At 37.9% G+C, this 14,919-nt stretch overlaps 1 protein-coding gene across 1 annotated transcript in view; it reads left to right on the top strand.

Annotated features, from left to right (window-relative positions):
• The window catches only part of MIA2 (MIA SH3 domain ER export factor 2), a 176,023-nt gene that overhangs the window by 97,133 nt on the left and 63,971 nt on the right, over window positions 1–14,919 (top strand). The window contains exons 18-21 of the mRNA XM_044664782.1: window positions 5,288–5,426; window positions 6,864–6,965; window positions 10,760–10,820; window positions 11,242–11,277. Of these exons, the coding sequence (XP_044520717.1) occupies window positions 5,288–5,426; window positions 6,864–6,965; window positions 10,760–10,820; window positions 11,242–11,277 (338 nt within the window). The remainder of the gene's footprint in view (window positions 1–5,287; window positions 5,427–6,863; window positions 6,966–10,759; window positions 10,821–11,241; window positions 11,278–14,919) is intronic.

The raw sequence follows: 14,919 nt of genomic DNA on the forward strand, positions 1-14,919 counted from the left end.
TAGTCTTATTTATTAATTCAATACTTCTTTTACTTTTGATTTTATTAATTTCTCCCTTAATTTTTAGTATTTCTAATTTAGTTTTCATCTGGGGGTTTTAATTTGCTCGCTTTCTAATTTTTTGAGTTGCGTGCCCAATTCATGAATCTCTGCCCTCCTTAATTTGTTAATATATGCACTCAAGGATATAAATTTCCCCCTGAGTACTGCCTTGGCTGCATCCCACAGAGTTTGGTAGGATGTCTCATCGTTGTCATTCTCTTCAATGAAATTGTTGATTGTTTCTATGATTTCTTCTTTGACTAGCTGGTTTTGGAGAATCATATTGTTTAATTTCCAATTGGTTTTTGATCTTCCTGTCCAGGTGCCCTTACTAATTATTATATTTATCGCATTATGATCTGAGAAGGTTACATTTATTATTTCTGCTCTTTTGCATTTGTTTGCAATGATTCTGTGCCCTATTACATGGTCAATCTTTGTGAATGTATCATGTGCAGCTGAAAAGAATGTGTATTCCTTTTTGTCCCTATTTGTTTTTCTCCACATATCAATTAAATCTAATTTTTCTAGGACTTCATTCACCTCTCTTACCTCTTTCTTATTTATTTTTTGGTTTGATTTATCTAGATCTGAAAGAGGAATATTTAGATCTCCCACTATTATGGTTTTACTATCTATTTCCTTCTTGAGCTCTGCCAGTTTCTCCTTTATGAATTTGGATGCTATACCACTTGGTGCATATATATTGAGCAGTGTTATTTCCTCATTGTCTATACTGCCTTTAATCAGGATGTAATGACCTTCCCTGTCTTTTTTAATCATTTTTAATCTATTTTTACTTTGGCTTTGTCAGAAATCATAATTGCCACTCCTGCCTTCTTTTTCTCATTTGATGCCCAAAAGATTTTGCTCAAGCCCTTAACCTTAAACTTGTGTATGTCTACCTGCCTCATATGTGTTTCTTGTAGACAACATATGGTAGGATTTTGGTTTCTGATCCACTCTGCTATTTGCTTCCGTTTTATGAGTGAGTTCATCCCATTCACATTCAGAGTTACAATTATCAGTTTTGCCTTTGCTGACATTTTTGTATCCTCCCCAGTCCCACTCCTTCTTCTTACACTATTTTCTTTTAAACCAGTGGTTTGCTTTGAGCCGGTATCTCTTATCCCCTCCCTTGATTAACTTCCCTTTCTACCCCATCCCTTGTTATTCCCCTCTTTTTATTTTTAAAGGCCTAATGAATTCCCTCCCCCTTCTTCTCCCCTCCCTTTTTTGTCCTCCCCACTCCCCTGCTCCCTTTGGTTTATCCCTTCTGACTTTCTCAGTAGGGTTAGATAGAGTTTTTATCCCAATGGATAATATCGCTACTCTTCCCTCTCTGGGTTGATTACACTGAGAGTAAGGTTTAAATATTACCTCTTAATGCTCTCTTCCTCTCCTTCTTATAATAGTATTTATCCCCTCCCCTTCCCATGCCCTCTTTGTGTGTAATAGAATATCCTATTTTTCATATTCACTCAAATTTCTCTTGGTGTCCCCTACTATTCCTCCCCCCTCTTTCCCACCCCCCATGTCATCTTAGACCATTTAGTATTCTGTCCTCTCCCTATGAATTATTCTTCTGATTGCTATAATAGTGAATATTATAATAGTGAATAGAGTTCACTACAGAGAATTATACATAGCATTTCTCCACATAGGAATACAGCTAATTAGATCTTGGTTAAGCCCTTAAAGAGTCAAATTTAAAAAATTATGAGTTTTCTTTCTTTCCCCTCTGTTTCTTATTTGCCTGTTCATGTTTCTCTTGATTTTTGTGGTTGGATATCAAACTTTCCATTTAGTCCTGGTCTCTTTTGTGCAAATAATTGGAAATCTTCAATTCTGTTGAATGCCCATACTTTCCCCTGGAAGTATATAGTCAGTTTCGATGGGTAGTTGATCCGTGGCTGAAGACCCATCTCTCTTGCCTTTCTGAATATTGTGTTCCAAGCCTTGTGGTCTTTTAGCGTGGAGGCTGTCAGATCCTGTGTGATCCTGATTGATGCTCCTTGATATTTGAATTGTCTCTTTCTGGCTTCTTGTAAGATTTTTTTCTTTTACTTGAAAGCTCTTGAATTTGGCTATTATATTCCTGGGCGTTGACTTTTCTGGGTCCAGTGTAGAGGGTGATCTATGGATCCTTTCAATGTCTATATTGCCCTCTTGTTGTAGAACTTCAGGGCAGTTTTGCTGAATAATTTCTTTAAGTATGGAGTCCAAGTTTCTATTAATTTCTGCTTTTTCTGGAAGACCAATGATTCTCAGATTGTCTCTTCTAGACCGGTTTTCTTGGTCTGTCACTTTCTCATTGAGATATTTCATGTTTCCTTCTATTTTATCAGTCTTTTGACTTTGTTTTATTTGTTCTTGTTGTCTTGAGAGATCATTGGCTTCTAATTGCTCAATTCTAGCCTTTAGGGACTGGTTTTCCATTTCAGTCTGGCCATTTTTGGTGTTCAATTTGCTTATCAGTTCATTTGATTTCTGAGCCTCACTTTCCAATTGCGAAATTCTGCCTTTTAAACTGTTATTTTGTTGCCAGATCTCTTCCATCTTTCTCATCCTCTTGGATTTGAACTCTTCAATAGCTTGTGACCAGTTTTCATTGTTTTGGGAAGGTTTGGATATGATTACTTGTTTGTCCTCCTCTGTTGTCTGGATTTTCTCTGTGTAAAAGTTGTCGAGTGTTCCAGAGTTCTTCTTGATAATCTTTCTCTTCTGGGGTTCTCGGCTTGCCATTTTTAGCCCCGCCCCTTCTCAGCTTTGTCTTTACACTCAGGGTCTGTCTGCGCTTTCTAGGCTCCCAAGGGCTCAGGTCTCCTTGTTCTCAGGGTGGAGCCTCCTGGTCATCCCTGGTCTGCCCCTGTGCCAGAGTCTCCTTTAGCAGTCTCAGGAGCTGCTTCCACAGCCGTGCTCCAGTCTGCACAGGGTCCCCACTCGCAGTCCAAGCCTGCGCTGGAGATCTTTGTCCACACCTAGGGCAATGTCTTCACCTGCGCCAGCGCTCAGGGAAGTCCGTACGTGTTCTTTAGCCTCTTGGGGTTCTAAGTCTTGCTGCTCTCAGAAACAAGCCCTGGAGCTGCCAGTGACTTACCGGGTGCCCCAATCCTGCTTTCACTCTTGTGCGTTGGCCTCGGGGCTGTATGTGGTGTGGGGGTGGTGGAGGGGCTTCTTCCTCTTGCGTTTTAGTGAGAGCTGTTTCACCCCTTTATAGCATGGAAATGCCCTGATTCCACGTACCTTCAATGCTGCGCCCTGTTGTGGGGTCCCTTCGTTCGTCTGGATTCGTTTTTATGTCCCCTTGAGGAGTCCTGTATGCTTCGATTAGGAGAGATCGAGCAGCTGCTCCTTACTCTGCTGCCATCTTAACTGGAAGTCCTGAGAAAAACATTTTAAGCAAAACTGTTTGATAGAATGATTGCAACTGATGATACTCGTCATTTTTTGCAGTTTACCATTTGTTAAGAGAATGGTAATGTGTGCTATATTATTTGAAACCAGTATTATCCATTGTATTTAACATGATTTTGTTGTCTTTTATTTTAATTTTCATCCTTATAGTATAGTTACATTTATTTTAAACCCTTACCTTCCATCTTAGAATCAATACTATATAGTGGTGAATAGTTATTTTTATATTCTTGTGGTTTTACTTCATTCTTTCTGCATTGTTTCAAAAAGTCATCCTTTGAATTCTTCATATTCCTTGTTCTTTGGAGCAGGTTTCTCTTATAAAGGTCCAATATTCAAGATATCTAAGGAACTGATGCAAATATCCATCAGATTGGCAAAAGTGACAATAGAAAAATGACAGTTGCAGTAGGTATACTTGGGCATCATTAGTAGGACTGTGAATTGGTCTAGCTATTCTAGAGAGCAATTTGGAACTTTGTTCCTAGAAAGTCATTGAAGTGGGCTTATCCTTTGACCCAGCAATACCATTACTACGTTTGTACTCCAAAGAAATCAAAAAAAGAGGAAAAGAACTCCCATGCACAAAAAATATTTATATCCATTCTTTTTTTAGTGGCAGAAAAATGGGAGGAAAATGTATGCCCATAAATTGTGTAATGCTGAAAAAGTTATGATATATGAGTGTAATGGAATGTTATTGTGCCACGAGAAATGATGAAAGGGACTTTTTCAAAGAAACCTGGAAAGACTTGAATGAACTGATGCAGAATAAAGCAAACAGAACAGGTGAACAACTTTTATGTTAACAATATGGAAAAAAAAAACTTTGAAAGACTTAAAACTTCTGATCAGTGGGAAGATAAGTGTCTTAGAGAGTAGAGAGCCAGGACCAGAGCCCAGAGGTCCTGGGTTCAAATTTGACCGCAGACCCTTTCTAGCTATGTGACCCTGGGCAATTCACTTAACCTCCCTGTTGCCTAACCCTTACTACTCTTCTGCTCTGTAGCCAATACTTGCATTCAATTCTAAGACTGAAGGTAAGGATTTTTTAAAAAGTCTGATCAGTCCATTGATTGTAGAGTGTCCCATTTGAGAGACAGTGGATTCAAGGTGTTACCTGAGACACACATTTTCTGACACAGCCAATATGGAGATTTATTTTGCTTAACTATGAGTATTTATTACAAAGATTTTGTTTTTCTTTTTTTTTTTAATTGGGTTGGGGAATGGGGGGGATGGAGAGGGAACTAAAGATATGGTTAAAAAGAGGAAGGAAAAGAAAGAATATAGTGCAATTAAAGCATACAGAAAGGCCAGAAGTGATCTCAGAGAAGCCAGAACAGTTTTGAAAAGAACATTTTAAATTTATTATATGTTTTAAAAGAAAACCAAGATGTCCATAATAGAGATTGGCAGTTTCATTATACAATCTATCTGTTCTGTTGTGACTATGGAAGTGCTTATTTTAGTTGATGTTAGGGTCATAATTTTTAAATGGAAAAAAAGAGCATTTACAAATAACTAAATAAAGGTAGGCAGTATTAGGGCTTTCCTTCATTATCCTTCACTCCAATTTGAGAAATCTTGGTTAAAAGTAACGTAATTAGAAATCTCAGAAAGATTTAAGATGATAAAGCATTTGTTGTCATCAATCTCTACAGAAAACACTCCAAAAGCTTTAGTGTTTTTTCTGTTGTGCCTGCCACCTTCTGGGTACTCTCTTTTCTTTGGTTTATTGTAAATGGGCATCTTTGTGAAGTGTTGTGATTTGGTCCACAATATTTACTCTTTGAATCTTTACCTTTGTCCTTGACATCTTCCACAGGTCAAATTGAAGTTCTTCAAACTGAGCAAATATCTTTGAAGTCTGAAAATGCATATTTTGAAAGTGAAGTACAAAAGCTTCAACAAAAACTTAAAGTAATGACTGAATTGTATCAAGAAAATGAAATGAAACTTCATAGGTACTAATTACATTTTACCTTCCTACTTTTTATAGTCATTGGCAAGTGAAATCTTAGAAATTTTTTAATATCAACCTTTTAGTATGAGTAATTTAATTTTATAGTATAGGAAGATGGTAGCCTTCGTCTTAGAAATATAGGCTACAAAATAAAATTTTTTTTAAGAAATATAGGTTGTATTCTAAAAATTCATTTGTTTGTAACCAAAATGTATTTTTCCCATAGAACTATATTAGAAATACTTAGGTTCCCATTATAATCCCACAAAAATTTATTTAACCCATAGTGTAAAAATACTGTTGAGAACCAGGAGTTGGAGGGATTCGAGGATCTAGCTGAAATCCCCATGAAGAAATGTGGTTGGTTGGCAGCTCTTTGCATATGTGAAATTTTCAAAAGTCAAGTATCTAAGTTGCAGACTGCTTATGTATGTAACATATTGTATATATACAGATAATCACCTACACACATGTGCACAAATAATTTTTTTTCTCTGAGCCTGTGATTTTCTTGGTACACTCCCAGTGAAGAAGCCCCGTCTCCCATTATAGATCCATAGTTACTCTGCAACTTAGAGTCTTGGAGAGTTGCCTATGATTATTTTACTAAGATTTGACAGAACTAGCCCAAGTCGATAATTTTAAAAGTCTGGCAGTCTACCTAATGACATTCTTTCCTCATCTATACTGTACTACACAGAGAAGGTGTGATCCAAAGAGCAATTTAGAAAGGAATAATTGTATTTAGGGTTTTTTTTAAAACCCTTACCTTCCATCTTGGAATCAATACTGTGTATTGGTTCTAAGGCAAAAGAGCGGTAAGGGCTAGGCAATGGGGGTAAAGTGACTTGCCCAGGGTCACACAGCTGGGAAGTATCTGAGGCCAGATTTGAACTCAGGACCTCCTGTCTCTAGGCCTGGCTCTCAGTCCTCTGAGCTACCCAGCTGCCTCCTTTAGGTTTGTGTTAAGGAGTCTATCTGAATCTTTTGTACATAAAATAATACCCCAAATATATAGTTTAAGGGCTTTTGTTTTTTTAAGTTCATGTTGTTCATGTATATAGTTATAATATTAATAATAATGAATACTTTGAGTACATTTATAAATAGTATTTGTGATCTAGCCTGAGGATTTGCCAACTTATAAACAAACTTTTAGAATATAAATTGTTCCTAAGTAGATGCAAAGCTATGAGACCAACAATAGCTTCAGAACTTCTAAATTTTTATTTAATAGCCTTTTTATAGCAGTTTCATGAAAAAATTCTTTTAAGACAAGTATAAATTCAAAAGTATTTTAACAGTTTTATAATTTGAGATTATTACAAGTTCCAAGCCAATTGGTACTTACACCAAAAAAAAAAACTTTCAAGACATGATTTTCTTAGTAGAGAGATTAATGAAGCATTGATAAAACAAAAGTATTTTTGTTTTTAAGGAAATTGACTATTGAAGAAAAAGACCGCTTGCAGAAAGAGGAGAAACTTTCCAAAGCAGGAGAAAAGATTAGTCATGCTTCTGAAGAGCTTAATTCTTACAGGTAAATGACAACACTTAGCTTTGCTTTTAGACTCTTTATATCCAGTATCTCACCTCAAGAAAACTACAAGTTAAATGTAAGTTTTATAGTATAATTGAATAAAATTTTAATTGTTTACTTTGAATTTTGGTAATCTATGTATAGTTATATATAAAAGTGGGGGGAAAGACCTAAAAATATGTGAATTTAAATTCGTTTCTCTATTCCTTACTAAATGATCTCCAGAGTTTGATTTTTTTAAATTAATAATAAGATTTTGGGAGGAGGGTCCAAAAAAGAAAGGCTTATGAAAGGCTTTGAATGTCAAACAAAGGATTTTAATTTGATTCTGAAGGTGATAGGGAACCACAAAAACAAGTAAGGATGTATAATAATTTAAATTCACAAGAGGCAATATTTCTCAATTTTAAGTTAATTTATTGACTACTTAAGAAAATCTAAACTAACTAGTAGATTCTTTCCACAAACCAAACAAGTACCCAAATAGGCACCAAACCAATGATGCAAAAAAGTAAGGGGGAAGGGAAGCGAGAGCTCCTCTGTAGGCCAAAATCTAACCCTCATGATTTCACTACTCAGTTCCTCCCCTGAATATCCGAAGACATCTTTGATTGCTAAATAGTCCCAGATAAGGTAGACTTAGAAATCCCAACTTCTCTCATTACTTCATCATAGGAAGAGGTAGATCTTAAGGATGCCAACATATCCTTTCCTCCTCACCATAAGCCACTATTCTTCCCAACGTGACAGCTAGAGCTTGAGGACTTCTAATTTCTCTAGTGCAGTGATTCCCAAAGTGGACGCTACCACTCCCTGGTGGGTGCTGTAGCAATCCAGGGGAGTGGTGATGGCCACAGGTGCATTCATCTTTCCTATTAATTGTTATTAAAATTTAAAAAAAATTAATTTCCGGGGTCTAATTAATATTTTTTCTGGAATGGGGGTGGTAGGCCAAAAAAGTTTGGGAACCACTGCTCTAGTGGGTCAGGATTTACTCTGCCCTTAAATCATAAAGATCTAAACAAAAGAAGGGAGGACCCAAACCAGTTTCATAGCCTAGGGGAAAACTTTTCAGGCTATTTCAGCCTTTCCTTGAAGGAGGAGAAATCATTTCACAATTCAGTATTCATTTTCCATAGAGGCCACATGGTCAGACCTATGCTTAAAGAAGATCAGTTTAACAGTTGAGGACAGGATGGACCAGAGTAGAAAAAGACCTAAAGCAGAGAATCTAACCAGAAAACTATTATAATAGTTGAGGCATGAAGTGGGGAGAGGATGGTGGCAGTGTCAGAGTTAAAATATACTCCAACCAGCAGATTAGATATTAGGGTGGGAGTAGGGGTCATGGATGACATACAGGTTGGGAGCTTGGTTGACTGGGAGGATGGTGATACCCTCAACAGAAATAGAGAAATTAGGAAGGGGGTAGGGCATGAGAGGAAATGTAATGAGTTCAATTTTAGGCATTTTGAATTAAAGATATCATTGGAACATCTGGTTTGAGATTTCTAATAGGCAACTGGAGATGTGAAACTAGAGATCAGCAGAGATGTTTGAGTTATATAAGTCAATCTGAGAAACATCAGCATAGAGATAATAATTAAATCCATGGGATTTGATGAGATCACCAGGTAAAATAGTGTAGAGGGAAAAGAAAAGAATGTTCAAGACAGGGCCCTGAGAGACATTCCCTTTTAGTGAGTATGATTGAGATAATAGATCTACCCAAAGATCCTGAAATGGATTGATCACATAAGTAGGAGGAGAACCAAGATAGAGTAGTGTCATAGAATCCTAGGGAGAAGTGACTTAAAAAGAGGGTGCCTGGCAGTGTCAAAAACTGAAGAGAAAGAAGGAAGGCAGTGAACATTTTTATCTGTTTGCTGTGTTCTAGGAGCTGTGCTAAGCAGTTTACAAATGATATTTCATTTAATCTTCACAATATCCTTGGGAGGTAGATGCTATTATTATGACCATTTTATAATTGAGGAAACAGAGACAGACAGGTTAAATAATTAGCCTAGAGTTACACAGCTAGTAAATGCCTGAGGCCAGATTTGCACTCAGGTCTTCTGACACCAGGCCCAGAACTCTATCCATTGTACTACCTAGCTACTTAGAAAGGTCAAGAAGGATGAAAATTGAGAAAAGACCATTGGATCTGGCAATTAAGAGATCATCGATGGGCATCGAGGTGGCTCAGTGTTGGGAGAATCTGGGTTCAACTGTGACCTCAGATGCTTTCTAGCTGTGTGACCTGGCCCTTAGCACTCTTCTTTTTTGGAATTGATACTTAGTGTTGATTCCAAGACAGAAGGTAAAGGTTATCCTGAAAAAAGAGAGATCATCGGTCGGAGACCATTTTGTTATTGTACACAGCAATGTCATAACAGTAATCAACTATGAAAGACTTACTACTCTGATGAATACAATGATCCACAATAGTTCCATTGGATTCATGATTAAAAATGCTACCTACCTCCAGAGAGGAAATGGATGGTCTCTGAATGCATATTGAAGCATTTTTTTCTTTTTTTTTTTCTTGCTTTTAAAGAAAATTCTTATGGCTCATGTGGAAATATGTTTTGCATGATTTTCATATACATAATGGATATCATATTTCTTGTGTTTTTAATTAATGGAAAAGAGAGTGGGAGAATTTGGTATATAAAATAAAAATATTTAAAAAGAGATCATTTGAGGGGCAGCTTTGTGGCTTAGTAGATAGAATGCCAGGCTTGGAGACAGGAAGTCCTGGGTTCAAATGTGACCTCACACACTTCTTAGCTGTGTAACCTGGGCAAATCATTTAACCCCAGTTGTCTAGCCCATACCACTATTCTGTTTTAGAAACAGTATCAATTCTAAGATGGTAGGATGGTTGTTGTATAAGGTCCAACAAACATAATATACCACAACTCCAATGACGAAATCAGCCTGGTTTTGTGATATAATGAATAGGATACATGTCTTTTCTTTAGTGTTATGCTCACTTAAAGAGAAAGTGAGGTGGAAAGGAAATTTTATAAAATAATTCTTAGACCAAGCATGGTGGTACATGCCTATAATCCTTGTTCTTGGAGAGGTTGAGACTAGGGGATGACTTGAGCTCAGGAGTTCTAAGCTGTAGTGAGCTAAGTTAGTCAGGTATCTTATCTGTACCAAATCTGGCACCAATATGTTAAACCTCCTTAGAATCAGAGGCCTCCAGGCTTCCTAAGGCAGCAAACTGAACCAGATCAGGAACAGAACAGGTCAAAGCTCCTTTGCCTAGCAACAGTGGGATTAACTATGAGTGATGGATGCATTTCCAGCCAGGGTGAAATAGAGAGACCTAATGCACCCAAATAATAATAACAACTCTAACATTTCATTTCCATTTTAAGAAGTGTCATCTCTCAATACTTGAGAGTTTTTCTAGAAAATGGGATTATTTCATTACTCTGGCATATGTTACCCGGAAGCTAATTCCATAGAATTTTTTAAATTTCTTGACAAATATCTTTTCATCTATCATGCTTCTAAAAATGAAAAAACTGCATTTGAATAAACATTTTATTTGGTAGACCCATGTAGTTATATCTTAAACTTTCAAATAATGACAAAATGGAATCATTAGGAAAGATAATTTAAAATTTCTAGAAAGTGATTGCTTTATGTCAGATATTCTTTTCTGCTCATTTCTCATAGTACCAATTACAGAGCTCCTGATGCTTTGGACATTTTTAGTGCAAAGAGTATATTTTGCCATTCCTTAATTTTTAATAAAAGTGATTATATGTTTACCACAGAGAACGAGCCAAGGATCTTGAAGAAGAATTGGAAAGGACAATTCGTTCTTATGAAAGCCAGGTAGATATATATGGAAGGGAGGGAAGACTTTTTCTCTGAATTGCTTGAATTAGTATTCTTGAGATAGGGTAGATTGGGCACTGCTAACAGAGAGCCCTCTCCTGGGCTGGTTAGTCATTATTATGATTATCCCACTGTTACCTCTAATTTCAAAGAGTTAACTTTTAATGTGTTACTGGTATAATTTATTATTCAGCAATAGAGTAGTTCAAAAGGTAGCATTTCATAATCCTTTTGTGAGAAAGAAAATTTAATATAAGGAGGATCCTTTGTGAAACTTCTTATTGTTTAGTATACTTATCAAATTTTGATACTTGATTTTTACATAAATGTTAATATATTGATGTATCAACAAGTTTGAATTTTTCAACTAAAAGAAAAACATTTCCATTTAATTACCTTTAAATTCTATTTTTTTCAGATCACTGCTCATGAGAAAAAAGCTCATGATAACTGGGTGAGTTTTAAATGCTAAAAGACTTATTTGTCTCTGAAATAATTTTGTTTATTATTTTGTAATATCATATCTATTAGTCTTGTTAAAGAGTGAACCTTTTCCAAAAAGTGGATGACTAATTTTTGAAAGTATAAAAAGGTTTTTTTTAATAATGACTTTTTATTTAGAATATTTTTGCATGGTTACATGATTCATGATCCCCACCCCATCCCTTCCTAGAACTGACAAGCAATTCCACTGGGTTATACATCTATCATTGTTCAAAACCCATTTCCATGTTATTCATATTTGCAGTAGAGTGATCTTTTAACATCAAAACCCTAATCATATCCCCATCAGAATATGAGAGCGATCATGTTTTTTTTCTGTGTTTCTACTCTCACACTTTTTTCTCTGGATGTGGATAGAATTCTCTCTCCTAAGTCCGAAGTCCTTCTGGATTGTCCTGGGTTGTCATTGCATTGCTGCTAATAGAGAAGTCTATCATTGATTGTACCACAGTGTATCAGTCTCTGTGTACAATGTTCTCTTGCTTCTGCTCCTTTTGCTCTGCATCAATTCCTGGAGGTCTTTTGAGTTCACATAGAAATCCTCCAGTTCAGGAATAATGACTTTTTAGCAGGACCAGGTGCTCCTTCATTTACCAGGATAATACTCTATAAACTCTTTTGAAAGAGTTGGGTAAAGTCAACAACCATTTGTTAAGTGGACATGGCACTGGGCATAAACAATGGATTGCAAAGAAAGGCAAAATACAGTTCTTCCTCATTGAACTTATGGCCTCTGGTGGAGACAATATGCAGAAATATATTTACAAGCAAGATATATGGAGGATAAAGTGGAGATAATCAGTAGAGAAAAGGCACTAGTATTAAGGACCTGGGAAAGGCTTCTTGTGGAAGTTGGGACTTAGCTGGAACCTAAAGGAAGTCAGAAAGGTGAACACGAGAAAGAAGAGAATTCCGGGCATGAAGAACAAGGTATATTACATTAAAATTGTCCAGAGTTGGGAGATCAAGCATCTTATGTGAGAAACAGTAAGGTGTCTAGTGTTATTGGAACCCAGCATAAGTGGGGTGACTAAGGTATAAGAATTCTAGAAATGTAGAAAGAGCTTTAAAAGGCAAGCAGAAGACTTCCGGTTAAGATGGAGGCAGAGTAAGGAGCAGCTGCTCGATCTCTCCTGACCGAACCACACAGAACCCCTCAAGGGGAAATAAAAACGAGTCCAGAGGAACAAAGGAACCCCACAACAGGGCGCAGCATTGAAGGTACGCAGAATCGGGGCATTTCCACACTTTAAAGGGGTGAAACAGCTCTCACTAAAACACGAGAGGAAGAAGCCCCTCCCCCACCCCCCCACACCGCACAAGCGGGTAAACAGGACTGGGGCAACCAGATAATCACTGGCAGCCCCTGAGCCCGTACCTGTGCGCTGCAAGACGAGGGACCCCAGGTGGCTGGGACTTTCCCTGAGCGCCCACGTGGGTGAAGGCACCGCCTCCGGCTGGGACAAAGGCCCCTAAAACTCGGCCTTTCCCAAGCACTGAAGGCATCGCCTCAGGGGTGAATAAAGATCTCCAGCCCACGGACTTTCACTACCTTCTGGGGGGGGGGGGGTGAAAGCAGGGCCCTAAGAGCATCAGCTCAGGCAAAGGCAGTGCCCGAGGCTTGAATAACGATCTCCAGCCCAGGCTTGGACCTCCAGTGAGGACCCAGTGCAGACCTGAGCGTGGCTGTGGAAGCAGCCCCAAAGACTGCTGAAGGAACCTCGGGCAGAGGGGCAGACCGGGAACTACCAGGAGGCCTGACCCCGAGGACAAGGAGACCGGAGGGCCCCCCCCCCCAAGCTTGCAAGGCCCAGGCAGACCCGGAGTGCAAAGACAAAGCGGAAAAGGGGCGGGGCTAACAATGGCCAGCAATAAGGAAATCCAGAAGAAAAAGACCATCAAGAGAAACTCTGGAACACTGGACAACTTCTACACAGAGAAAATCCAGACAACAGAGGAGGGAAAACAAAAATCCAAACCTCCCCAAAAAAATGAAAGCTGGTCACAAGTTATGGAAGGGTTTAAAAATGAAATGCTAAGGAAGATGGAAGAAATCTGGCAACAAAATAACAGTTTAAAAGGCAGAATTTCGCAATTGGAAAGTGAGACAAGACAACTGAAGACCAAAAATGACCAGATTGAAAAGGAAAACCAATCCTTAAAGGCTAGAATCGAACATTTAGAAACCAATGATCTCTCAAGACAACAAGAACAAATAAAACAAAGTCAAAAGACTGATAAAATAGAAGGAAACATGAAATATCTCAATGAGAGAGTGACAGACCAAGAAAACCGGTCTAGAAGAGATAACTTGAGAATCATTGGTATTCCAGAAAAGGCAGAAATTAATAAAAACATGGACTCCATACTCAAAGAAATCATTCAGCAAAATTGCCCTGGAGTTCTACAACAAGAGGGCAATATAGACATTGAAAGGATCCATAGAACACCCTCTAAACTGGACCCAGAAAAGTCAACACCCAGAAATATAATAGCGAAATTGAAGAGCTTTCGAGTCAAAGAAAAAATCCTACAAGAAGCCAGAAAGAGACAATTCAAATATCAAGGAGCACCAATAAGGATCACACAGGATCTGGCAGCCTCAACACTAAAAGAACGCAAGGCTTGGAATACAATATTCAGAAAGGCAAGAGAGCTGGGCCTTCAGCCACGAATCAACTACCCAGCGAAACTCACCATATACTTTCAGGGGAAAGTATGGGCATTCAACAAAATTGAAGAATTCCAAGTTTTTGCACAAAAGAGACCGGGACTAATTGGAAAGTTTGACACTCAACCACAGATATCAAGAGAAAGATGAAAAGGTAAATAAGAAACAGAGGGAAAAGAAAGAAAACTCATAGTCTTTTAAGCTTGACTCTTTAAGGGCATAAATAAGATCTAATTATCTGTATTACTAGGTGGAGAAATGCTATGTATAATTCTCTGTAGTGAACTCTATACACTACTATAATATTCACTATTATAGCAACCAGAAGAATAATTCATAGGGAGAGGACAGGATACTAAATGGTCTAAGATGACATGGGGGGTGGGAAAGAGGGGAGGAATAGTAAGGGACACCAAGAAAAATCCGAGTAAATAAGAAAAATAAGATATTCTATTACACACAAAGAGGGCATGGGAAAGGGAGGGGATAAATACTACCATAAGAAGGAGAGGAAGAGAGCATTAAGAGGTAATAATCAAACCTTACTCTCAGTATAATCAACCCGGAGAAGGAAGAGTAGCTTTATTATCCATCTGGATAAAAAACTCTATCTAACCCTACTGAGAAAGTCAGAAGGGATAAACCAAAGAAAGCAGGGGAGTGGGGAGGCCAAAAAAGGGAGGGGAGAAGAAGGGGAAGGGAATTCATTCGGTCTTTAAAAAAAACAAAAAGAAGGGAACAACAAGGGAGGGGACAGAAAGGGAAGTCAATCAAAGGAGGGGATAAGGGATACTGGCTGAAAGCAAACCACTGGTGTAAAAGAAAATAGTGCAATAAGAAGGAGTGGGTCTAGGGGAGGATACAAAAAATGTCAGTGAATACACAACTAACAATTGTAACTCTGAATGTGAATGGGATGAA

The sequence above is a fragment of the Gracilinanus agilis genome, chromosome 2, assembly GCF_016433145.1.
Source record: "Gracilinanus agilis isolate LMUSP501 chromosome 2, AgileGrace, whole genome shotgun sequence".
NCBI lineage: Eukaryota > Metazoa > Chordata > Mammalia > Didelphimorphia > Didelphidae > Gracilinanus > Gracilinanus agilis.